We start from the raw sequence: 26,998 nt of genomic DNA, 5'->3' as shown, positions 1-26,998 counted from the left end.
CTGTACGTATCAATCAATCAAAGTTTACTTATGTAGTAAATCACGAGAAACAAAGGGAAGTACAAGCCACAATGACATCCTCGGCTCAGATCCCACATCAGGGCAAGAAAAAACTCAACCCAATGGGATGAAAATGAGAAACCTTGGAGGGGACCACAGATGTGGGGACGCCCCTTCGGGCGACCGGTGCAATGGACGTCGAGTGGCTCTAGCATAATATTGTGAGATATTGGACTATGTGTCCATAGTGGATCTAACATAATAGTACGTAGAAATGGTGCCACTGAAATAGCATATGGTTGCATGAGCTCTGTGCTCTTTTAATGTCTTCTATGTTCTTTGATGTTTCCCTCTTTTTTCCATGTGTTTTTAAAAAAAAAATTGTAGACCTTGTATTTGCATTGCAACCATATGATTTCCCAATTGTGGGATAAAAAAAGGCAATCCTATTTTATCCTATAACTTCTGATACCATGAATTGATTAACGTGGACCCGACATAAACAAGTTGAAAAACTTATTCGGGTGTTACCATTTAGTGGTCAATTGTATCGAATATGTACTGTACTGTGCAATCTACTAATAAAAGTTTCAATCAATCAATGATGACAAGTTTTAGAGCTACAGATCGACCGATTATCGGTGCCAATATTTTGCATTGTGACATATTTGTATTGGCCTTTTTTCCCCCAACTACAACTTAACTATATCAACAGATAAAGTATATACACTTATGATGCCGGTATTTAGTATTTCAAAAATAAACAATTAGTGCTCAAGCACCAGCCCTTCTATCTCTACCCTGTGCAGTGTTGGTCGCTTGCACACGGTGTATGATGAGAATCCAGTTGTTGTCCCTTTTCAGGTTCCATGAATACATTAAATACAGTGACAGACATTGATGGACATGAAGACAGAAAATATATCTCTGTCAAAAAAACTAACTTTGTGTGAATATATTTGAGAAATAGGAGACTAATTATATAAGTAATAAAGAGGAGGCAGCTTTCTAGTACTTTCTATTACATCAAGGAAAAAATGCCTTGCCTTATAAGCTATGTAAAGGAGCCCAGAATTTATTTTATTTAAACGTTCGCAAATTTTAGCGTTTCTCACAAGGAAACCTTACAAGGTATTATATCCATAAACTGCTACATATAGTTTTATAAAACGCAGGAGAGTTATTGTGATGTAGAGAAATCCCATATATTTACCAGGAGATTTCCCATATTTTGAAATGCAAATGTTGATGCTCCTCTGACCTGCAGCATTAGTCACACGTTATTAAAGTGTTTGTAAATTCCCCTGATATTGTTAGGTGCTAAATTAACCACAACATTAGCGGCGCATTAAACATTATGTCGCTACTGGTCCAACGTTTCGTCAAAGTAATGTTAAAAAAACAAAACTTAAAGCCAGCAGCTTACTGATCGGCTCCAAATATCGGTATCGGCCTTCTTGACTTCTAATAATCGGTATCGGTCTTGAAAAATTGTATCGGTTGATCTCCACTTAGTCCTAAACTGAAAGTAGGTCCTACTCATTAAACATGTTTCTACTTTCAATCAGCACAGGTTGCAAACAAAGAAAATAAGGAAACCAGGAATTTTAAAACTTCTGGTATTACATAATTTACTTAAGCCAGTGTAGGGGGACAACGTGGCGCAGTTGGGAGAGTGGCCGTGCCAGCAACCTGAGGGTGCCTGGTTCGATCTCCAGCTTCTACCAACCTAGTCACGTCCTTTGTGTCTTTGAGCAAGACACTTCACCCTTGCTCCTGACGGGTCGTGGTTAGGGCCTTGCATGGCAGCTCCCGCCATCAGTGTGTGAATGTGGAAATAGTGTCAAAGCGCTTTGAAGGTAGAAAAGCGCTATACAAGTATAACCCATTTACCATTTAGTTTGCCTAACAAGAAAGGATCAAATGTATTGATGTGCTTAGTTGCCAAGAAACAGACTTTGATGCAGTACTGTACATCATCCATCCATCTATTTTCTACCGCTTGTCCCTTTTGGGGTTGCAGGGTATACAACTAAGAAAAAAGCTTGTCTTGGTCATAGCACCTGATATTAGTCAGCAGATTACACATAGGACGCAAATGTTGACTAAAACTAAGACAAAAGATTATGTCCTGTGCATTCAGTTTAAAAAATGGACCATTAAGAATGGCACAATGACCCTCAAAAACATGAAATCCTGGGATTATTGTCATCTGATACCCAAAAAGGCCAATTAGCTTTGATTCTAACTACATCACAGAAATAAATGACTCCAGTACTCCCGTTTGACAGCAAGGCACCTGCGGATCTTCTTTCAAATGTAGTCAAGCGGGTCATTTCACTTATTATAAGCTTGATCACACAGTATTGGCATAATTAAAAGACAAAACGCTGAACATTAATTTCAATAATGTGGTGGTTCACTTACATGAAAGACACGGTGGTGGGGCTGTGATCACAATCACACTGACATTCTACTTCAGACATCTTTAAGGCAAACGGCGATTAGTTGCTATTATTTACAATGCAAGGATATCAATCACAAACAACGACAATTGTGGACTACAAGATGTGCAGTCGATGAAACACAAGAGACCATCTCATCACTGCGTCATATTTTCACGCCAGTGACTGCTAGTGGAGAGAAACGACCAATCGGAGGCCGAGGAGACACCCAGGCCACGCCCACAACAGGAAGCGAATCATCAATGGTAAACTCTGCCTGCATCACTATTACTATTTCTTCTTTAAATAACCCTTAACGAGATTCGGTGATTCTAATTAAGACCATACCATGGCTTTCTTCGACACTTAAAAAAAAACGTATTTGTCTAGGACAAAATAAGCAAACTTGCGTCATTTTGTGACTGCAATGTCGACTCTCAAGATGGCTGAAAAGTTCATCACGTCCGTCCACTTGCACATACGTATTCCACAAAGATTCTAAATGTGTGTATGTTTTCAATATAGATATATTTTAAAAAAAAGTACAAACGCCGAGTGAGTGTTTAGGTCATCATATACAAGCTTTTGGATTTGCCACGAGGAAGGAAAAAAATGCAACGCCGCTCATTTTAAAGAGAGAATGTGACAAAAACAACAATGCAGGCGACACATTGACTAAATTAACCACAATACAGTGACAAAAGACGTGTGCTGTTGTTAGTTAAACCCACCTTCTCTCGCAGAAAACCGCACGATGATGTAAGTGTCAGTGCAACACTGACTAAGCAGCAGCAGCTCAAGGTGATCTCTATTCTCTTACTCCACGGAACTACTTTGTAGGGATGCTGAGACATATCCATCCGAGATAGACGCGACTCTATTATTATCATCATAAACAGCAAATATTGCCAAAAAAAATACCATGCACATTTCTAAGTATTTTTTTGTTGTTGCTTCATTTGTGTAAGTATTAATCAACGTCAGAAAAGTAAGATATATGAGCGCTAAGCACCGGCACTCGGAAGGATACGCCGGGTCGTGCTGTGACACGAGAGGAAGTCCGTCAGCCAATCAGAACGCAAGGTTTCATCAGGGCATCAACATGTGACGCATAACGCATTATGGCAAGTTTCTGCAAGTTTCCTGAAAAAAAACCCAGATCCTTCCTCTTTGTTGAACATATTTTCACAGTTTACACCAAACAATGTATTCACACTATATTTGCAATTGTATTATTTCGAGCAAAATACAGCATTATTAATACCCAGCTGTTATATGCTTCTTATGCAAGCGCTGCATCTAAAATAGAGCCCATTCCAAAGGCTAAATGTTTTTTTTAATTTTTTTTATGTTTACACAAAACATGTATGTGCAAGTCTTGGTGGCCTGACCAGGTTTGGGCTGTGAGCGAATGTCGCCATCTAGCGTCAGGAAATGAGACCAGCGTTCCACGCAGATTAGCCATATCATTAGGTACACCTGCACCTTCAAAACCTGAGACTTTATGTCACAGGTGTCAAACTCAAAACCTGCAACATCCTTTTACACGGCCAGCAAAATTAATATACGTCTTTTCTTACTATAAGTATTAAACTTTTCATTTTGACGGGGGAAAAAAATGACATGCACTGCATGCAATTTCACATATTTTAACATCGCTTGTTCAAAATCCATCCATCCATTTTCTACCGCTTGTCCCTTTTGGGGTCGCGGGGGGTGCTGGAGCCTATCTCAGATGCATTTGGGCGGAAGGCGGGGTACACCCTGGACAAGTCACCACCTCATCAAAATAAGTACCTAAATATCAGCCTGACTTAAATCTGAAAGCAAGTTACCCATCAAATTGTGCAATTTAAAACTGATTTTCACGGTAAAGGGGTTAAATCACCAAAATGATTCCCGGGCACGGCCACCGCTGCTGCTCACTGCTCTCCCCACCTCCCAGGGGGCGAGGGTGATGGGTCAAATGCAGAGGATAATCTCACCACACCTAGTGTGTGTGTGACAATCATTGGTACTAGTTTAACTTTAACTTTAAAAAACAAAACTGGTGGCTCAGTCGCCAAAATTGTACCATAAATAAAGACAAATCTGTGGTATTGTTTTTCCATTTACAGTAATACACCGTGAAAACAACAACCGTAGATTTTACAGGTAAAAACAGTGGTACTGTTTCCCATTTACATCTATATGCTATAAAACACCAACATATCATTGTTTACTGTAAAATGTACATATTTTTACAGTGTACAAACACATATTTACAATTTATAAATAATTGTATATATTCAAATACTATTCACTGTGAGGGCAGCCATAACTGCCATGTGGCCCCTCAATGAAATCCAGTTTGACACTTCTGCCTTATGTACTAATATACAAAGTCACATTCAAATAATGACAAATGTAAAACTTTTCTAATTCCACACCGCTCACACTGGAAAAGGATAGACGACTTCAATTGAGGCATAACAAAAGGATTAGTGAATGAATTAAGGAATATGAGCAAACTAGCATTGTACAATATATTGCTAAAGCCCAACAAGATAAGTGTCAAGTACAGTTCAGTATGTGCAATGCTGTTGAATTCAGAATGTGCAAATATTGCATCTATTGAATAAGCATGTGCTAATATTTCTATGCAAGATGAGGCAACCAGAAGAGTGTGTATCTAAATGTGCAGAATTGTATATTAATCCAGCAAGTTGCATCAATTTTGTTTCCATATTTTTCAAGACTTACAGCCCACAGCAGCAGGTAATACCATCAGTGAATGTATAAATTCTACCGCTCCCCAGACCCAGATTGTTATCACCTGCAAGCGCTGCTGCTTCCACTGCCCATGATGATGCTGTTGTCGCCTCACCAGGGGCTGTCTGCCACTGCATGGATTCACTGCATTCCGCCACCAGAGGCCAATGGATACACCTGTCAAGGTGAGGGACAGAGCAGCCGTCCAGTCACGCCGCTGCCCTGCTCATGGCTGAGGCCCTTACCTGTCATTCAGCATTACTCATAGCTGTGGGGAAACAATAAGACACGATGAGTATCTCTGCAGATTGGCTGCCCTAATGCCTCTAAGCATATTATCAGTGCACCACCTTTATATGAACACTGTGTGGGTAAAAAACCTAGAAAAAAAAGGTGAAAGCATCAAAAAAATGGTAACAGCTTTTTTTTTACAAGGCAAAATAAAGCAATCAACAATACAATTATTAAAATAAATAAATGGGTTATACTTGTATAGCACTTTTCTACCTTCAAGGTACTCAAAGCGCTTTGACAGTATTTCCACATTCACACACACATTCACACACTGATGGCGGGAGCTGCCATACAAGGTGCTAACCAGCAGCCATCAGGAGCAAGGGTCTTGCCCAAGGACACAACGGACGTGACTAGGATGGTAGAAGGTGGGGATTGAACCCCAGTAACCAGCAACCTTCCAATTGCTGGCACGGCCACTCTACCAACTTCGCCACGCGTCCCCAACTATCAAAAGAAAAACAGTGAGAGTCCCCGGCATTCGGCGTCACAACATTTTTTGTTATAGCCTGTTATTTAATTTTTTCCCCTGAGGGATAAAGAAGTACCGGTAGGTTTACTTGAGATGCGGCATTTATTTATTCAAATGCCCCAGCGACTGAATGGGCCACAATGTCCCAACACATTTGTAATGGAACACTTTCTAAAGTTGGCCTTTCAAGATTTTTATGTCAGATTTACTTGACTGAAATACATTGTAGCCGGACACTGTCACGGTGGCACATGTCGGCTTGCAGTGTGAACCCAGGATGCAGAGACAGGCGGCGAAGTGCAGGTAAAAACACATTTTCAATAATGAAGAATACACAGGTAGCGGGGGAGCCACAAACTTTGCAAGGCAAAATACAAGTAAAAAAACAACATAGCACAAACAGTTGATGCTGGCTTAAGAACCTTCTTGTTGGCAATCAGAGCCAGGTGAGCACACCTTGAGCGCTCAGAACAAAGGTTAAGTTCCAGCAAGACTTGCCGAAGCAGGGAATGGATTAAAAATAAGAGTGTAGGACACGAAGAAACAACACTAACTTAAAAAAGTCATGATTATTTACGACACCCTGCGATTAGGTGGCGACTCGTCCAGGGTGTACCCCGCCTTCCGCCCGATTGTAGCTGAGATAGGCTCCTGCGCCCCTTGCAATCCCGAAGGAAATAAGTGGTAGGAAATGGTTGGATGGATGGATATTTATGACACCCTTTTTTTATTTACGTAATAAAAATGTGACCTTGAATGTTTAAAAGGCCTATTAAAACAAAAGCACCTTAACAAAATACATGTAGTATGATGTCTATGTCTTTAAGTACTTCAATATACTGTTTCTATTATTGCTCGAGCAAACAAAAGTCACTCCAATCTGTGAGTGTTTTCCCTTGTCTTTGGAACACCAGACTGAGCAGACAGTTTACACGCCTAATCGCTTCAGTCTTTGGGTCAATCCCAAGTACGCACCGTGGAATAACGAGGGAAAAGACAGAATATCCCAAAGGCCTTGTAACTATTGTCTCCACATGCACGCAAAGGCAGCCCATCCTTAAATAATGATCATTGCTTTTAATGCTAGTGTCTTTAGAATATGTCGGCCAATGAGTTTGTTGTTTGTCTGAATTGCAAACTTGGGGCTGACAGTGCTATGCACCAGTATCAGTTCTTTGTATTACAGTTTGTTTCAATCGCTAACAAGCGCTTAACGATACTTCAGATACTTTTTTAAACCTCTTAACACAGACTCACACCTCCAAAACACAATTGGCCAGAGGGATCTTTTTTTTTTTCCACAAAAACACATTTTGTTAAATATATACTAACTCTTAATTTCAAAATAGAATGACACACAAACTTTACCAAAACACTGGAAATGTGACACAAAATGAAATGATTCTGTCAAAAAATAACACTTCTTTTCACTTCACAAGGTACATGCAGTCAATCAAAGTACACCAAGTTTCAACAAACTGTATTGTTGACATTACAAAAACGGCATTGACTTTTATGTTTTAGTTTTTACAGTTATTTGCATGCAAAACATACAATCCACTATTTTTACGCTAAACAATAATTACCTGTTGAAATATGCGTACAGTGGAGGAAACCGTTGACCGCCTCAAATTTGGCTGCACTCTTTGACCAGTATGTCTTAGTGAAAGACCGTGGGTTGATTACATGGTCAATGATAATGACACAAATTTCATTTCTGACTACTGTTTTTGCAGCCCATGGAATGCCACAACCACACATTCTTACACCTCTACCTTGCCCTCTCCCTGGGCCCTTTGCTCTTCTTCTTCCTTGTCCAGTGTCACGACTGGGTCTATGGCGTGGTTTGTTCTCACAGAAGGCAAAGGAAAATAGGCGCGGGCAAGGCGTGAATTTAAATACATTATTATTTTTTTTTTAACACTAATAAACTACAAAAAAAGGAAGCAAACAAAAGGCGCACACAAAGGCGGAAATACAAACTTGACTATGAAACAAAAGACATGCACGTGGGCACAAAAACTATGAACAATAAAACAAAAACACTAACTGTGGCATAAATGAACAAAACTTACTTAGTAAAGAACTGTGACAAGACATGGAGCAGAGTGATGAAATAGTGTGAGGACGCCAGGACGAACAACAGAAACAGACAGATTTAAATAGTGACGTGATCAGTGAAAACAGGTGCGTGACTCGAAACAGGTGCGTAACAAGACAGGTGAAAACTAATGGGTGACCATGGAAACCAAACCAAACAAGGAAGTGCAACCAGGAACTAAAAAAAGAGCCCAAAACCCAAGCAAAACAAAAACATGATTAACACAGACATGACAGAGCCCCCCCCTTACGGACAGATCCCAGATGTCCCAACACAAAAAAATGAACAAGAGTCATGGGGGGGGCGGGAGGGGAACATGGCGGTGGGTCGCCAGGCCAAGTGGCCCCGAATCCACCGAGGCATAGTCATGTGGCGGCGGCGAGTGGAACGCCGCCACCACAGGCGAGGTGGGCGACCCGGGAAGGGCCACATGCGTGGCCGACGAAGAGGTGGGCGCACTTGGCGTGGCGGACGACCAGGCAGTGGCCACCTTCGTGGCAGACGAGGAGGCAGGCACGTCGTCATCATGGCAGGCGGCGAAGCTTGGCGTGGCGCGTCAGGCGGCGAAGCTTGGCGTGGCGGGTAAGGCGGCGAAGCTTGGCGTGGCGGGTCTTGGTCTTGGCGAGGGTCTTGGTCTTGGCGAGGGTCTTGGTCTTGGCGTGGGTCTTGGTCTTGGTCTTGGCGGAGGTCTTGGTCTTGGTCTTTGTCTTGGCGGGGGTCTTGGTCTTGGTCTTGGCGGGGGTCTTGGTCTTGGTCTTGGCGGGGGTCTTGGTCTTGGTCTTGGCGGGCTTGGTCTTGGACTTGGCGTGGTTGGTCTTGGTCTTGGACTTGGCGTGGTTGGTCTTGGACTTGGTGTGGTTGGTCTTGGACTTGGTCTTGGCGTGGTTGGTCTTGGCGTGGTTGGTCTTGGACTTGGTCTTGGCGTGGTTGGTCTTGGACTTGGTCTTGGCGTGGTTGGTCTTGGACTTGGTCTTGGCGTGGCGGTGCTTGGACTTGGTCTTGGTGTGGCGGTGCTTGGAGTTGGTCTTGGTTTGGGGGTGCTTGGTTTTGTCGTGGAGCTGCGACTGGCGGCACTGGGCGTCGTGGAGCTGCGACTGGCGGCACTGGGCGTCGTGGAGCTGCGACTGGCGGCACTGGGCGTCGTGGAGCTGCGACTGGCGGCACTTGGCGTCGTGAAGCTGCGACTGGCGGCACTTGGCGTCGTGAAGCTGCGACTGGCGGCACTTGGCGTCGTGAAGCTGCGACTGGCGGCACTTGGCGTCGTGAAGCTGCGACTGGCGGCACTTGGCGTCGTGAAGCTGCGACTGGCGGCACTTGGCGTCGTGAAGCTGCGACTGGCGGCACTTGGCGTCGTGAAGCTGCGACTGGCGGCGCTTGGCGTCGTGGAGCTGCGACTGGCGGCGCTTGGCGTCGTGGAGCTGCGACTGGCGGCGCTTGGCGTGGAGCTGCGACTGGCGGCGCTTGGCGTGGAGCAGGTACTGGTGGCGCTTGGCGTGGAGCAGGTACTGGTGGCGCTTGGCGTGGAGCAGGTACTGGTGGCGCTTGGCGTGGTGGGGCTTGGCGTGGAGCTGGGCGTGGAGCAGGTGGATCTTGGAATGGTCGAAAAACTGGTGGTGGTGGCCGTGCTGGTGGCTGTGGTTTGGCAGGTCGAAAGACAGGTGGTGGTGGCCGAGCTGGAGGCTGTGGCTTGGCGTGACGATGCTGAGCCACCCCACCTGAACAATTCCCAGCCCTAGCCCCCCCCTCAAAGAGCGGATACCAGACGCGCGCCCTGCGGTCTGGAATCGTTTCTTTGGGTGGGTGGAGGGTGGTCAGGAGGGGGGCAGAATCCTCCCCTCCAAACTGTCCAAAAAGTCTTTCTTCTTGTACCTGGGATCTTGTGGGTGAAAAAAAAAAGTGTGACTTGGGCGTGGCTTGAGTCCTGGGGGGCGGGGAATGGAATTTAGGTGGCTTGGATTGACAGGATCTGATTTCTAAAAACATGTCCTGGTAATGTCTTATCATGTTTTTAGAGTCTTTGGTTGGAGGCGGATGATCAAAAGAAAAAGAGTTCAGAAAAAAAAAATCCTGGTCTGTGATGTCATCAGGGCGAAGCCGGGCTGGCTGCTGCTTGCTTCCGCCCGGAGGGGGAGGGGCTTGTGGGAGCGGCGTGTCCTGCCAGCTCGCGGAAATCTTCCCTCGTCCTTGGCGACGCTTCCGGGACGGGAACGACGCGCCGATCGGCACCAGCTTGCCTCCATTCCCCCACATCATCCCCCTGCGCTCCCTGGGGGAAAAGCGCAGCGTCTCGGTCTCCATGGCGCGCAGCACCTCCCACGCTGCCTCGTCAAAAGCGTCCAATTTTCTTGCGGGAGAATTTTTCTGCTGGCGTCCTACTGTCTCGACTGGGTCTATGGCGTGGTTTGTTCTCACAGAAGGCAAAGGAAAATTGGCGCGGGCAAGGCGTGAATTTAAATACTTTTTTTTTTTTTTTAACACTAATAAACTACAAAAAAAGGAAGCAAACAAAAGGCGCACACGAAGGCGGAAATACAAACTTGACTATGAAACAAAAGACATGCACGTGGGCACAAAAACTATGAACAATAAAACAAAAACACTAACTGTGGCATATATGAACAAAACTTACTTGGTAAAGAACTGTGACAAGACATGGAGCAGAGTGATGAAATAGTGTGAGGACGCCAGGACGAACAACAGAAACAGACAGATTTAAATAGTGACGTGATCAGTGAAAACAGGTGCGTGACTCGAAACAGGTGCGTGACAAGACAGGTGAAAACTAATGGGTGACCATGGAAACCAAACCAAACAAGGAAGTGCAACCAGTAACTAAAAAAAGAGCCCAAAACCCAAGCAAAACAAAAACATGATTAACACAGACATGACATCCAGACATTAGTGTTTGTGCTTTTCTGTTTGATTCCAAAAACATCTCTCCTCAAAGTCCTCCTGACCACTGCCACTGAGTGTAAGCCAGACTGGAATTAGCATTGGTTGACCCAAATTACAAAACATAAATCAATTATTCAATTGTTTGTTTATTATCATCTGAGATATCTTGTTTTTGAACTGATATTATTGCAATAGCAGAGTTTTTAATACTGTATCTAAGGTTTGGAATATTGTTTTTGCTATTGTGGGATGGTGTGTGTTAACATTCGTAAATAATACAAAAACGATCCATAATTTTGTTGGTAGGTATAGCTTGTCTGTTAAGAAAATGCATCATTTGCATTACTAATTTGTATTAAATGTAAAATAGATATTAAAAAACTGGAAACAGAGCTTTCTATATGAATAAAATACATATAATACGACAACAGCGTATTTATTGTCGCTTTGTATTAAATCTAGATTGTAATACAAGCACAAAGAACAAAAATAATACATCTGTATTACAGATCAGTATGGAACATTATTTTTATTTTTTATTTTTTTTTATAATGTCCTGCCCAGCTTCTCAGGCAAATCATATAGTAGATGTAGATGCCCATATCGGCTGTTCGGATTTACTTTACAAAAGAGAAGTGTAGGATACTTCTCTTGTTGCCTTATTTGTATTTTGACTTTATTAAATGTATTTATATTTTCATTTGGTGCAGCCGGGCCGGAGCAGGAGGGGATAGAAAGAGAAAAAAAGGAAGACAGAGGGGGGAATTGTGGGGACAAGAGGGGGATTAGACAGAGAGACAAAAACAACAACAACAAACACAACAACAACAAAGCAACATCAGCAAATACGACATGTACAAATATGATGGTAAAAGTAATAGCAAATAAGCAGTTAGCGATAATACAAAAATAATACAGAAATGACAATGTGCATTATTACACTAAAAATGGAGCAATATGAATACCAATAGAAATAGTGCTATTGATAATAAACAATACCAATACTTTACCTTTATTATCAACAATACAATTGCTCAAATGCAACAATACATATACGTAATGATAACTTGAGATACGAAATAATGCAGAAAAATGGAGGGGAAGAAAGAGAAGCAACCTACATTAACTTTATAGTAACAATAGGTTATGCTTTGTCAGTGTGCCATGTGTTATACCCAGTTTACCCTAGGGCAACAACGTTAATATATGTTTGATGAAACTTGATTATGTGCATGAGTGTATGTGTGCATATGTACTTGTATATGTACAGTACGTGTATATGTGTGCTTGTACAGTGAATGTATATGTACAGTATGTGTATATGTGTGTTTGTACAGTGAATGTATATGTATAGAATGTGTATGTGTGTGTTTGTACAGTGAATGTATATGTACAGTATGTGTATACAGTATGTGTGTTAGTACAGTGAATGTATATGTACAGCATGTGTAAATGTGTGTTTGTACAGTGAATGTATATGTACAGTATATGTATGTGTGTGTTTGTACAGTGAATGTATATGTACAGTATGTGTATGTGTGTGTTTGTACAGTGACTGTATATGTACAGTATGTGTATGTGTGTGATTGTACAGTGAGTGTATATGTACAGTATGTGTATATGTATGTTTTTACAGTGATTGTATATGTACAGTATGTGTATACAGTATGTTTGTATAATGAGCGTGCGTGTGGATGTACGAACTTTGAGTGTGTAAATATGTACTGTATTTGTATATGTATGTGGGAGCGTAGGTACCTATGTATGTGTGTATGTATGTATGTATGTGAGTACATGTGAATTTGCATTTACAATACATTTGACTCCCAGTGTGTGCGGGAGCCAGAGTACGGCCCCAGCCTCCCCGAGAGCCCATCCCACAAAGAGTAGGTGTGGCGCCCAGGGAACCAGGGACCACCGCCCCCACGCAGCCAAGCCGGACAGCGACAGGAACCCCAGAGCCCGGCCCACCGCGCCGCCCACAAGGGCCAGCAGCAGGCCGCAGACAGACGCACCCGGCAGAGGACAAGGCACGAGAAAAGCAGGGGGCAGCCAGACCCCAAGCCAGCGAGAGACCACACCCCACACGGACAGAAAGGCGGGACGCCCCGCCCGAGGGGCCCGGAGACCCCCCGCAACCGGACGGGAAGACCACCCCACCGGCAACCGGGCCCCCACGAGCCCCCCACCACCCCCGGAGAGCGCGGCGAGGCCAGCCCACGGCCACCCCACCCAAGCCGGCCGCCACAGGACCACCCAGCACGGGGCCACGGGAACCACCCACCCCACCCGCAGGGACCCCAATGATGGAGATGGAACAACCAGCAACCGCCCCGCCGAGTCCCCCCCCTGAGGCAGGGGAAAATAAATAAATAAAACAAATAAATAAATAATAATAATAATAATATTAATAAAATATATTAAAAAACAAGAATAAATAAATAATTAAATCTATTTAAAAAAAAAGAAGAATTAAAAGAAGATCACAGACATGCTGACACACAAGGTCGCTACCCCAACAGCTGGCCGACTCGCAGCACCTCGAAATACCCTGCAGCACCAAGCTACCACAGTAGACGCAGGGACCAGACCCAGCAGGCCCCAACCAAGACGGGCACCCGGAAGGGATGGACGGTGGGACCCAGGAGCTCCAGACACGCAGTCCGGATGCAGTAGCCCGAGGCGCCGACCCCCACCCGACAGGCAGGCCCAGAACGTACCCCCAGAAATATACATACATATCTATATACATACACATACACATACACATACACATACACATACACATGTACACATACACACACATACACATACATACACATACACATATATATACATACATACATACTGTTGCGTTGACCAGCATTCCTCCAATGGGGAATTCAAATTGCTAGTCTCTCCCAGATTCTTTTTATGGCACATAAGCTGATGTTTATATTCAATCAACAGGCAGTATTTGATATTTTGTGGTTTATTCTCCAAGCTTAGAGGACAAACCTGAGACCAACCCAGCACCCAAGCGTTCCCTAGCCCGGTCCAGATCGGTCTACCAAAACCCCGGAACTCCTGTCTACTTCCTCCTTCTCCTGTCCCCCCCACCTGCTGTTTCCCCAGTCTAGCTGTGCTCCTTATCTTAGGAATGTAATGGCAGTCTCAACAAAGACAGCGCTCTGACTCTAACCAAGGACACTCGAATCCAAGCACTTTGTACCACAAGAGACATTAGCTGATGTAAATATGACTATAGGAGTTTTTAGAAAGAAGTAACACTTAAATATGGATATGATTCTGATCTGCTTCCAACAATACATACATACATACACACACATACACATACATATACACAGTTTGTCAGCCCCGACAACCGCCACGCGCGCGCGCTGCCACCAGTCACAACATCAGCCACCCCCCTGCACCAGACCCAGCAGCCACGGGCGCCCACACCACAAACAAACGGCAGCAGAAACAGCAGCCACAACACCCCCAGACAGCCAGCACCACCCAATCAAATCAAAGCGATCAAAAAAAAACGCGACCGGCAACCACACGCCAACAGGATCACGGAGACCAGCCAGCGCCAGCCCGCCAGCAAGCCCAAACGCCAACACGCAAACAAGAGACACCAACACCCCCCCCCCGCCCCCCCACCAAAAAAACCCACCACCCCAACCCAAACCCGCACAAACACACCACCGCCCAAACAACTGAGACACAGCATCCAGACCAGACACGGGCGCCGAGCCGCCACCACATCAAGTCGCCAACAGAGACCCCACAGCGCAATGTCGGGCCACACGGGCACGGACCCCACCCAACAGGAAGCGAGACCCGCGCCACACAAATAATAAGATTAAACAAAAATAATAATAATAATTTAAAAAAAATTAAAAAAATAATACAATAAAATAACATAAAATACAAATCAAATTAAATTAAATTAAAAATAACAAATAACAAATAAAAATAAACAAATAAAATAAAAATAAAATAAAGTAAGTAAATAATAAAAATTATAAATAAAAAATAAAAAAAAAAAAAAAAATATATATATATATATATATATATATATATATATATATATATATATATATATATATATATATATATATATATATATATATATATATATATATATATATATTAATAATAAATTAATAAAGGCCTGGCAGTATGGAACATTAAATATACATTAAAAAGTGTTAAGAATAATTGGGCGCAGATTGGAAAAACATAAGATGATGAAGAGAAAAACATATATTCAGCTCACAGTAGCTGTATATGGGGACGGCGTGGCGCGGTTGGGAGAGTGGCCGTGCCAGCAACCTGAGGGTTCCTGGTTCAATCCCCACCTTCTACCAACCTCGTTGTGTCCTAGAGCAAGACACTTCACCCTTGCTCCTGATGGGTCGTGGTTAGGGCCTTGCATGGCAGCTCCCGCTACCAGTGTGTGAATGCGTGTGTGAATGGGTGAATGTGTAAATAGGGTCAAAGCTCTTTGAGTACCTTGAAGGTAGAAAAGCGCTATACAAGTATTCACCATTTATATCCCTTAATGCAGTCGGTATTGGAGGCCTCTTATTATTTTACAGTATGTGAGTTGGAATGTATCAATTATTGAAGTGCCGAAGTACAATAAGCCAGGGTTATGTGTGTAATGAAGCATGGCACGACAAAGGAAACCAATCTAGAAAAACAGCTATGGATAACAAAACTGTGGAAATTAAATAATAAATAATGTCAGAATAATATATCACTTGGTAAAGATGATTACAAATGATTCTAGGTGAGAGATGTCGTATTGTAACTGACATTATTTTGGGGGAAAATTAGCTATCTTTAGATGAACGCTGTTTTTGCTGATTAGTAATACTACAGCACTGTATTTCTTTAATTTTTAGTGGTAAGGGAGTACATGGTTTAAAAAATATTACACAGGCAGTAATAAATGTATAGGTATATAAGGTATATACAGCTGCGGTACTCTTAGCCAAATATATGTTTTTCTCTTCATCATCTTATGTTTTTCCAATCTGCAGCCCAATTATTCTTAACACTTTTTAATGTACATTTAATGTTCCATACTGATTAGTAATACACATGTATTATTTGTGTCCTTTGTGCTCGTATTACAATCTATATTTAATACAAAGCGACAATAAACTTTTAAGGTTAAAAAACACTTTAAAAATGTTTTTCATTGTGAGTTCAAAATTAATAAAGTAACTATCTATTTTTATTTATGTATTAATTCATTTTAAAAAAAACATTTATTATTTGTATATTATTTATTGTATTTTTTGGTCTATTTAAGTATTTTCTTTAGTGAGGATGCCCCAAAATTATAGCAATAACTGGATGAATTTTAAACAAATTATAACAATCTAATTTAAATACAACAGAAGTAGTGAAAGTCAAATATCTTATTCGTATACATTTTCAGCACAACCAATTTTCCAATATTAGTTTACTTAACTGTACAGAGTAGCAGGCATCTATCAGGAATAAAGCGTTTTTTAGGCAGAGCCACCTTTATCTGATTTTTGCTATTCTTTTTTGGGATAGTTGATTAACTGGCCTTTTAACTAAATTGATAAGATCTCGAGTTTAGGGGAACCTGCCTGTCCTAAAAGAACAGTTGTTGCTGGACACACAGCAGATTCTTGAGAGAAGCAGAGTGGCGTGTGCGTGGAGTGGCGACCCTTTCAGTTGAAGACATCTACCTATTTGGAATCATGATAACATATATCTGCTGATTAGAGTAAGCGTTGCCCTGGTGTATCGACACATTGGAAAATGCTGGCAGCTGTTCAAGGTACCCCAAAGCTGCCACAAATGTTTGGAGGATGCGGGCAGAGCTGTGGGCACTCAAGACTTTTGTGATTTTGGACTAAATTGCAAACTGGACAACATACTGGAGACACCGTCTGCTCTGCATGGCAAAGTATGATGAATCTGAGGATCAGAAACAGACAATTAGAGTATAAAGTAAACATTTGTTTTCGCTCGCTCAAACACAAACATTGTAATTTGGATTGTTGTAAGCGACTTGGCAAGATTTTTGCTTTGAAAATCCTCTGAAAGAACAGTGCATCGAAGACGCAACAAACTACTTACCATTCTCTCATGGACATACAACTGTTGTTTGTTGACTTTTGTTCGACTGATTGGATGTGTGATTGCGTTTGCCACGGGAGTTTAGTTTTTGGACTTGCTTTTTTTCTCCTTATGTTTACCATTTTTCCTACCTTTTATACGGGGCGCCGCCCTTGACTCGATCTGTGTTTCTGTTCTGTCCACCCTGTAACTATAATTGTGTTCATTGACAGGTATTCAAACGGGACAGTGCATATTCATGAACATTAAACATGTAAATATGCCGGAATCAACCCAAAGACTTTAACAACCACATTAAGTAAATAACAGCAGCAGCTTTTTACCACTTAAAAACATTGCCCCTAATCAAAGGAATAATGTCTAAATCAGACTTCGAAAGACAAACCCATGCCTTTGTCTCCAGCAGGTTAGACTACTGTAATGGCCTTATCACTGGGCTCTCTAAACGAGCTGTAAAGCAGTTGCAGTACATCCAAAATGCTGCTGCTCGAATCTTGACTAGGACCAGGAAACATGACCATATTAGTTCAGTGCTCAGGTCACTGCACTGGCTTCCTGTTGCTCAGACAATTGACTTTAAAACAGTTCTCCTTGTGTACATCTCTGACATGTTAGAGACATATGAACCATTTAATTAAATTTATTGTCATTGTCACAAAGAACAACACAATTAAAGGCCTACTGAAATGAGATTTTCTTATTTAAACAGGGATAGCAGATCCATTGTATGTGTCATACTTGATCATTTCGCGATATTGCCATATTTTTGCTGAAAGGATTTAGTAGAGAACATCGACGATAAAGTTTGCAACTTTTGGTCGCTGATAAAAAAGCCTTGCCTGTACCGGAAGTAGCGTGACGTCACAGGTTGTGGAGCTCCTCACATCTGCACATTGTTTACAATCATGGCCACAAGCAGCAAGAGCGATTTGGACCGAGAAAGCGACGATTTTCCCATTAATTTGAGCAAGGATGAAAGATTTGTGGATGAGGAAAGTGAGAGTAAAGGATTAGAGGGCAGTGGAAGCGATTCAGATAGGGAAGATGCTGTGAGAGGCGGGTGGGACCTGATATTCAGCAGGGAATGACTAAAACAGTAAATAAACACAAGACATATATATACTCTATTAGCCACAACACAACCAGGCTTATATTTAATATGCCACAAATTAATCCCGCATAACAAACACCTCCCCCCTCCCGTCCATATAACCCACCAATACAAATCAAACACCCGCACAACACACTTAATCCCACAGCCCAAAGTACAGTTCACCTCCCCAAAGTTCATACAGCACATATATTTCCCCAAAGTCCCCAAAGTTACGTACGTGACATGCACATAGCGGCACGCACGTACGGGCAAGCGATCAAATGTTTGGAAGCCGCAGCTGCGTACTCACGGTAGCACGTTTTCAACTCAAAGTCCTTCTGGTAAGAGTCTCTGTTGTCCCATCTCCACAATCATGCGTATCCAACTCAAAGTCCTCCTGGTAAGAGTCCCTGTTGTCCCAGGCCAATGGTAAAGCTTGACTGTCATCGTTCGGGAATGTAAACAATGAAACACCGGCTACGTGTTTGTGTTGCTGCAGCCGGCCGCTAATACACCGCTTCCCACCTACAGCTTTCTTCTTTGCTGTCTTCATTGTTCATTAAACAAATTGCAAAAGATTCACCAACACAGATGTCCAGAATACTGTGGAATTTTGCAATGAAAACAGACGACTTAATAGCTGGCCACAATGGTGTCCCAAAATGTCCGCTACAATCCGTGACGTCACGCGCAAACGTCATCATACCGAGATGTTTTCAGCAGGATATTTTGCGGGAAATTTAAAATTGCACTTTACTAATCTAACCCGGCTGTATTGGCATGTGTTGCAATGTTAAGATTTCATCATTGATATATAAACTATCAGACTGTGTGGTCGGTAGTAGTGGGTTTCAGTAGACCTTTAAGTTAAGAGCATCTACACTTCATAGTTTGATGTAAAGTGCCTCATGTTCCTAAACCCCAGAATCCCCATAAATAACCAAGTGTAAACATTTAACAGATTACCAATTTTTGACGTCCTTGCAACATTGTAGCACATACATGGAGATGTTGACAAGAGTGCATCAATGCAAAGTCTAGTTCAGAGCTATAATTGTTGGATGTGCATGGTTATTGGCCATGAGAGGGAGGCAATGCAAAGTCTAGTTCAGCGCTATTATTGGTGGATGTGCATGGTTATTGGCCATGAGAGGGAGGCAAAGCAAAGTCTAGTTCAGCGCTATTATTAGTGGATGTGCATGGTTATTGGCCATGAGAGGGAGGCAATGCAAAGTTTAGTTCAGAGCTATTATTGGTGGATGTGCATGGTTATTGGCCACAAAAGGGGGGTCGAGGGAGGTGGGGGAAGAGAGAATGGAGATGGGGGTAGTGTTTAGCAGCCTTATGGCCTGAGGATACAGACTGTTGGACAGGGTTGTTGTTCGGGCCTGTATGGACCTGTAACTTCTGCCAGAGGGCAGCCGGTATAGCAGTTGATGGGCAGGTTGGTGACAGTCAAGTAGGATGTTCTGCAGTCTCCTCAGACAACAAGTGGTGAAGATGGAACTGATCTCTCTCTTTATTCTCTTATAGGAGCAGGGATGTTGTTCCAAATGTTTGTACCCTTAACTGATAATAGCTGTTGACTGAATGTTGTGCATTGATAAGGTATTACACAATCAGGCTCTTGCAACCTTTCCACTAGTGGTGGATGTTTAATAAACTCACACAACAGTGGAGAATTAAGTCCATTTAAAATCTTGTACATCCAAAACGCTAGTTTATATTTTCTAAAATTCTCAAAACTAAGACTATTGTATTTCTGAAGAATGGGACAATGATGGAAAAAAAAAGATTTTCTGTCAAATACTTTTAAAGCCTTTTTAAGAGTAATTATATTGATTTTTATGGACCAGTTAGTAACACAGTAAAAGATCATGCAGTAGAGAAATATCTCTATGGTGTTTTCTGGTGTTGGGGATCTAATTTGCGTAAAATTATGAATATTAAAATTGACATCTTTTTCAACAATAAAGTAGATCCCAAAGTAACACCAATATATTTCAATTCATGCACATACCAGTTCATCCCCTTTCAGTAAGACATATAAATACAGTGGTACCTTGTCTTACGAGTTTAGCTTTGTGATGAAGATCCTAACCCAACATATTTGTACAGTATCTCAAATCATTGTTCTCCGTTGGAATTGATTCCATTTAATTCGTTCTTGGCCCCCTAAAGCACCACAATGCTAACATGTAACGTGCTTTTTAATAATTTATATAACTACAAACAATAGCAATAGTTTAATGAAGTAATGTAGTAATAATGTATAACATTTAAAGGCCTACTGAAACCCACTACTACCGACCACGCAGTCTGATAGTTTATATATCAATGATGAAATCTTAACATTGCAACACATGCCAATACGGCCGGGTTAACTTATAAAGTGACATTTAAAATTTCCCGGGAAATATCCGGCTGAAACGTCGCGGTATGATGACGTATGCGCGTGACGAAGGCAGTTGAACGCGTCATCTTGGAATAGGTCCCTCCCAATTTAAACAGCTCTGTTTTAATCGCTAATTTCCACAGTATTCAGGACATCTGTGTTGGTGAATCTTTTGGAAATTTGTTCAATTAACAATGGAGACTGCAAAAAAGAGAGTTGTAGGGAAGCGGTGTGTTGCTGCTGGATGTAGCAACACAAACCAAAACACAACCGGTGTTTCATTGTTTCTTTTCCCAAAAGATGGCGGCCAAGCTTTACTATGGAACAAAGAAGTCAAGCGAACACGGTTGGATTGGACGACACATACGAAGTACAGTGTATTATGCAGCGAACATTTCGAAAGATCATGTTTCGAAGAGGGTCCCTTGCGAATGGCAGAAATGGGAATCAGCACTCGTCGACTCGTGCTGAAGAAAGGTGCGAAGCCAACTATTTTCGATAGACCACGGACAAGTCCGGAGCACCCGACCCCCTCCACAAGCGGACAGACTGGGCACATGAGGTCTGCATTTGCCAAAAGGGAAAGGAAGAGGGTAAGAATCTTGATATCCAGTTTTCATAGTCAGACTACACTGTTCCAATATCCATTTCTTTGTTCTCAATTGTTGAAACCCCCCCACCTCCACACCCCGGATTGTAAATAATGTAAATAATTCAATGTGATTATCTTGTGTGATGACTGTATTATGATGATAGTATATATATGATAGTATATATCTGTATCATGAATCAATTTAAGTGGACCCCGACTTAAACAAGTTGAAAAACTTATTGGGGTGGTACCATTTAGTGGTCAATTGTACGGAATATGTACTTCACTGTGCAACCTACTAATAAAAGTCTCAATCAATCAACCAAAACTAACACACACAGTCATAGACTACTCCAGTGGTTCTCAACCTTTTTTCAGTGATTTTCCCCTGTGAACATTTTTTTAATTCAAGTACCCCCTAATCAGAGCAAAGCATTTTTGGTTGAAAAAAAGAAAAAAAATACAGCACTATGTCATCAGTTTCTGATTTATTAAATTGTATAACAGTGCAAGATATTGCTAATTTGTAGTGGTCTTTCTTGAACTATTTGGAAAAAAAGATATAAAAATAACTAAAAACTTGTTGAAAAATAAACAAGTGATTCAATTATAAATAATATTTTGTACACATAGAAGTAATCATCAACTTAAAGTGCCCTCTTTGGGGATTGTAATAGAGATCCATCTGGATTCATGAACTTAATTCTAAACATTTATTTTGTTGAAGTATTATTCAATAAATATATTTATAAAGGATTTTTGAATTGTTGCTATTTTTATAATATTTAAAAAAAAATCTCTCGTACCCCTTGGCATACCTTCAAGTATCCCCAAGGGTATGCGTACCCCCATTTGAGAACCACTGGACTACTCCATGAACAATGAAATAAATTAACAATAAAATAGTCTACATATAATTATTGCTTCAAGTTCTAGTCAAGTTCTTCTGCAGTATAAAGTATCGTACATTTACTGACATTACTGTCAATAGTGTCAATACTGTCAATAGATTACAATAGACAATAATATAAAGTATTGTACATTTGTACATTTACAGACAATAGATCAGATCATGGACAGTACGACTACGGCATCAGTGGCGGATGCGGTGGATGAACCAATGGCAATGGCACTAGATTTGCCTGATGAGGAGGGCGATCAAGATCAGGTTCGATTTGTTTTCCTAATCAATGTTCAAATGGATTACAGTTCAAGCCCAATCCAAAAGTATTCATAATTAATGTAAATGAGGTATCCATATTACATGTAGCTGTTTCTCCATTTCCAGGGAAATACAAGAGAACAAGGATGCCAGACGGACTGGGTACCGATTGGGACAGCACCAACAGCAATGACCAGTAGCAAGAGCACCCAAACAGGGAAAATACATCATAGATCAAAGGGTATGTCTATTTCGGTGACGAACATGATTCTGCACATCACAGTACACATTGCACGCTGCCTGTGCAGAGTAGAGTAGACAGATAAATTAGGTGATTCAAAGACAATAATTATTATGTGATTCTAGTTTAATTTTAACAGATTATATAAAACAACTTGTGCTTGATTTTATTGCTAGGACACCAGGTGACCCCAGATATCCTCGAGAGGGTTAGAGCTCGGCCGGCCAGGGTTAGTGAAGTCCCATTGTCAAGTGTAGCAGCTCCATCTGACAGCCCCGAGATGCAGACTAACATAGCAGCTCCAGGTGTGTCTGGAATGCAAGCCAAGCTACGACCACCTCCTGCATGGTTTGATGAAGGACCAGCATCAAGTCCCACTGCGCCTTTTGTTGGTGGTTCTTCCGATGACAGCTATGTGCCGAGTGAGTCAACGACATCGGATCCGTGTCAATCTGACGGGTCGCCAGATCGCCCATGTACTCACCAGATGCGTGAAGAGGGCTGCCACAAGGAACCGAAGTACATCATCTTTGAGTCGTGCCTCCAGAGTCTCGTCAAGTGGTGTCACTGTCCAGTCTGTGGCAGCCAGGACATAAGCCCTTCTTGGGATTCGAACGGTACACAGCTGACCATGACTCTTCAATGTGCATCATGTGACCAGAGGAGTAGTTGGAGCAGCCAGCCAAACATTGGCCCTTATGCCGCGGGCAACATCCTGCTGTCTGCTGGCATCCTCTTCGCTGGGGCATCTTCTGGCAAGGTGTTGCAAGTGCTGAACAGCATCGGAGTGGTCACGTATGTGAAGAGGACATTTTTCAACCACCAGGAGCTCATCCTGCAGCCAGCCATCAAAAAGGTGTGGGAGGAACAGCAACGGACGCACCTCACCATGCTGCAGGTGGAAGGCCGACCCCTCGTCCTTGGTGGTGATGGGCGAGCAGACAGTCCGGGACACAGCGCCAAGTTCGGTACCTACACCACAATGGAGCTTGTGGCCAATGTGGTTCTCGACCTTCAGGTTGTACAGGTACGACCATATAATCTCACTAAAACACTAGTAACACAATAAGCAGATAAGGGATTTTCCAGAATTATCCTAGTAAATTTGTCTAATAACATTAACCATTTCAATGTATACTAAGCCCCTTTTTCATTTTTTTCTTTGCTCATTCCTTTTCTGTTATATATATTTCAGAGCAACGAATGTCTTGGCAGCTACCATATGGAGATGGAAGGACTGAAGAGGATGGTGGAACTGCTGATCAGCTGGGACCTGGATGTCGGGGTGCTGGTGACAGACAGACACAGACAGATCGCTAAATGGATTCGTGAAAACATGCCCAATACACGGCACTGCTATGACATCTGGCATGTTGCAAAATGTTAGTTGGATTATTTGTATGCATGACAAGTTGTGAAGTAGTGTGTACATATCAGTGATCAGATGAATGCGATATTGTATTTAATCCACAAATTTCTGTTTTTTTCTGTTTGTAGCCATCGGAAAGAAACTGAAGGCCATCGCCAAGCATAAGGACTGTGAAGACCTGAAGCCCTGGGTGCAAAGTATAATCAACCACCTCTACTGGGCAGCAGTGTCTACACCGCCTGGAGAGGGGGAACTTCTGGTTGCCAAGTGGAAGTCTGTGGAGCGACACATTCAGAACATCCACAAGGACCATGGCGACCTCTTCCCAATTTGTACTCATGGACAACTGCAACGGCAAAAGAAATGGCTCAAACAAAGTGAGTAGGCAAATAAGTTGCCCGAAAGCAGTGAGGGACTAGCAGTATTTTCCTGCACATCTTTTGAAAGTCAAAAAATTCAGATAAACTTGTAAGTAAATAACCAGTTTAAGTTGACTGGAACATTTTTGTAGAAACGTTGTTCTATTTTAAATTTATGTTTAGGTTCACGCTCAGCAGTGAAACTGGAGGAGGTGGTCAACAACAAGTCCCTGCTAAAAGATATCGCCATGCTGTCGGGTGAACACCAGACTTCCAAGGTGGAGGCGTTCCATAGCCTTATCATACAGGTGAGAATTAGACTGATCGCCTGTAGGTGGTGTCGGTGGTTACCACCTGCCACTAGGACTTTGGTGGCCAGGGAGCAAAATACTAGAGCATACTAAATGAAGCCTTGATACAGTCAGTGTAAGCAAGAGAATGTTGGAGGTCCAACATAGTGGCTGGCATCTTGGTGAGAAAGATTGCAAACAATTCTGGCGTGGTGTTAACATTGAAAACAAAACAGCTTCATTACTGCAGGAGATCAAGCTTTAATAGCTGACTATTAACAGTTTAATACACAAACATTTGTATTCAAATTTACAAACAATTTATAAATTTACACACACATTGTATGGACGCATGACTGAATAAAGTGTCTTTTATCTTATACAGTTCGCACCGAAAATGTATGTCTTCTCATACATCGGAATGCTGTGCAGGTATGTTTCCACACTAATCTAAGTGTCACTAGTGTGTGCCATACTTTAGTACTAATTATTACATTATTCTGTTACCACACCTAGGAACCTGCTTGCTGGGCTGCACTGGAACGAAAATTCGAGCCGCCCTATAGCCACTACACAAGCGGGTGCTGAGCGCTATGCAGTACGCTACCCGAAGTATAAAGCAGGGGGCCATGTGGTCAAGAAAATCGCGACAGAGCCAACATACCGTAAGTGTAGAGGACACAAAACATGTAAACACTTGACACTTTGTATCATGATAATAATACTGTCAAGTTTCACTCTCCATGAGTATATTATGTTGTGAGCAGGAACATGTACAATTGTATTTTGCAGGCTACGTAGATGACTTGATCAGGGAGGTTGTTGCTGGCTGCAGACAGACCCCTGACGAGAGAACACCACTCAGCGTCACTGTGGATGTGCCTCCCTTCCTCTGCGATGAACTGGAGAAGCCAGACAAGGAGGAAGCCATCGCCAAGCACAGGAGTCGCTTCGGTAAGTGTGAAATGCCCTCCCGGTAACAGTTAGAGATGCTACCTCAGTAGAAGCATTTAAGTCCCATCTTAAAACTCATTTGTATACTCTAGCCTTTAAATAGACCCCCTTTTTAGACCAGTTGATCTGCCGTTTCTTTTCTTTTCTCCTCTGCCCCCCCCCCACGTGGAGGGGTTATTCCGGTGACCATGGATAAAGTGCTGGCTGTCCAGAGTTGGGACCCGGGGTATACCGCTCGCCTGTGCATCGGTTGGGGACATCTGCGCTGCTGACCCGTCTCCGCTCGGGGTGGCCTCCTGCTGGCTCCACTGGACCCTCACTAATATGTTAGACCCACTCGACATCCATTGCTTTCGGTCTCCCCTAGAGGGGGGGGGGTTACCCACATATGCGGTCCTCTCCAAGGTTTCTCATAGTCATTCACATCGACGTCCTACTGGGGTGAGTTTTCCTTGCCCGTGTGTGGGCTCTGTACCGAGGATGTCGTTGTGGCTTGTACAGCCCTTTGAGACATTTGTGATTTAGTGCTATATAAATAAACATTGATTGATTGACTGATTGATTGATTGATTGATTTTATTGATTAAGTACAGTGGCCATGTAGATTCTGTTGCAGTCACTGCACGTCTTGGAACCCCGTGTAGTCCATCGATGGGAATGTTGTCCTAATCTTATGTACTACACAAGCTGGTAGTACCACCCTTATGTCCTTTCCCAGATATCCCCAGCAGAAGCGGACAAACTGTCGATAGGCTGTGTGTCGTCTCCGCCTGCAAGTAGCAAATGATGGCAGCTGTTATTATCCGGACATGGATACACAGTGACTCACTGTTCTCTGAGATTCAAAAGACATTGTCATGCATTCTATTCATTTGTCATTTACTGTTGCAGTAAATTGTAAATATTGTTGACATCTACGGTCCATCTATGTAATACTTCTATGATATATAATGTCATGTGCATTGTAGCACAGTACATTTCACAGAATAAGAATAAGATAAGAAAGTGCTCATTCTGACTTATCTTCCAAAGGTTGATAGAATAAAGAATTATTTAAACTTATTAGTGCCTCACTCATTTTGCTGTTGCTGCAGCATGCCATATTGCTGTTTGTAGGCGTTATACGCTGTCTGCAGCACCCATTCATCCAGACACACAGATGGAAAGCCATGGTGGTCTATGATGCACGTCTTCACCCCCTCCTCCTCCATCGTTCTGGTCACTGCCTCTATTTCACTACAGCAGACACACTCAGCCACTGTCTCCATGTTCACACAGTTTTGACATGTACACCTGGAAATAGAAATGTTCATAATATTTGTAAATCAATTCATATTATTGACACCTGCAATCTGCAAACATGTGGAATAATTAATATTATCATTGTCTTGTTGTGGATCTTATTAATCTGCATGCATATTTTTAGTATTGCCGGTATATGGAGCTGTGGCCCATAGAAATAATGGGTAATT

At 42.4% G+C, this 26,998-nt stretch overlaps 2 protein-coding genes across 5 annotated transcripts in view; one reads left to right on the top strand and one right to left on the bottom strand.

Moving 5' to 3' along the window:
• pkma (pyruvate kinase M1/2a) overlaps positions 1-3,307 on the bottom strand; it is a 36,101-nt gene extending 32,794 nt beyond the window's left edge. For 2 of the 3 annotated variants that reach the window (XM_062023975.1, XM_062023982.1), the window contains exon 1: positions 2,428-2,612. In XM_062023975.1, coding sequence (XP_061879959.1) covers positions 2,428-2,486 — 59 coding nt within the window. In that variant the 5' untranslated portion in view covers positions 2,487-2,612. Of the gene's footprint in view, positions 1-2,427; positions 2,613-3,175 lie in introns of those variants that run through there. The other variant, XM_062023989.1, reaches the window with a different exon arrangement.
• LOC133631796 (uncharacterized) lies at positions 2,682-26,532 on the top strand. Of its 2 annotated transcripts, XM_062023966.1 has the most exons (11): positions 2,682-2,710; positions 5,243-5,380; positions 22,209-22,319; positions 22,440-22,554; positions 22,731-23,581; positions 23,750-23,936; positions 24,052-24,300; positions 24,466-24,590; positions 24,958-25,004; positions 25,089-25,237; positions 25,365-26,529. In XM_062023966.1, exons 2-11 carry the CDS (start codon positions 5,363-5,365, stop codon positions 25,550-25,552), a joined length of 2,040 nt encoding a protein of 679 aa, XP_061879950.1. In that variant the 5' UTR covers positions 2,682-2,710; positions 5,243-5,362; the 3' UTR covers positions 25,553-26,529. The 2 variants fall into 2 exon arrangements, with proteins under 2 accessions (XP_061879950.1, XP_061879943.1); XM_062023959.1 differs by lacking the exons at positions 2,682-2,710; positions 5,243-5,380 and adding an exon at positions 20,806-21,152 and having other exon boundaries at positions 25,365-26,532.
• The last annotated feature ends 466 nt before the right edge of the window (positions 26,533-26,998 follow it).

The sequence above is a fragment of the Entelurus aequoreus genome, linkage group LG02, assembly GCF_033978785.1.
Source record: "Entelurus aequoreus isolate RoL-2023_Sb linkage group LG02, RoL_Eaeq_v1.1, whole genome shotgun sequence".
Taxonomy (NCBI): Eukaryota; Metazoa; Chordata; class Actinopteri; order Syngnathiformes; family Syngnathidae; genus Entelurus; species Entelurus aequoreus.
The sequence above is the reverse complement of the archived record's forward strand: the minus strand, read 5'-3'. Positions and strand labels throughout refer to the sequence as shown.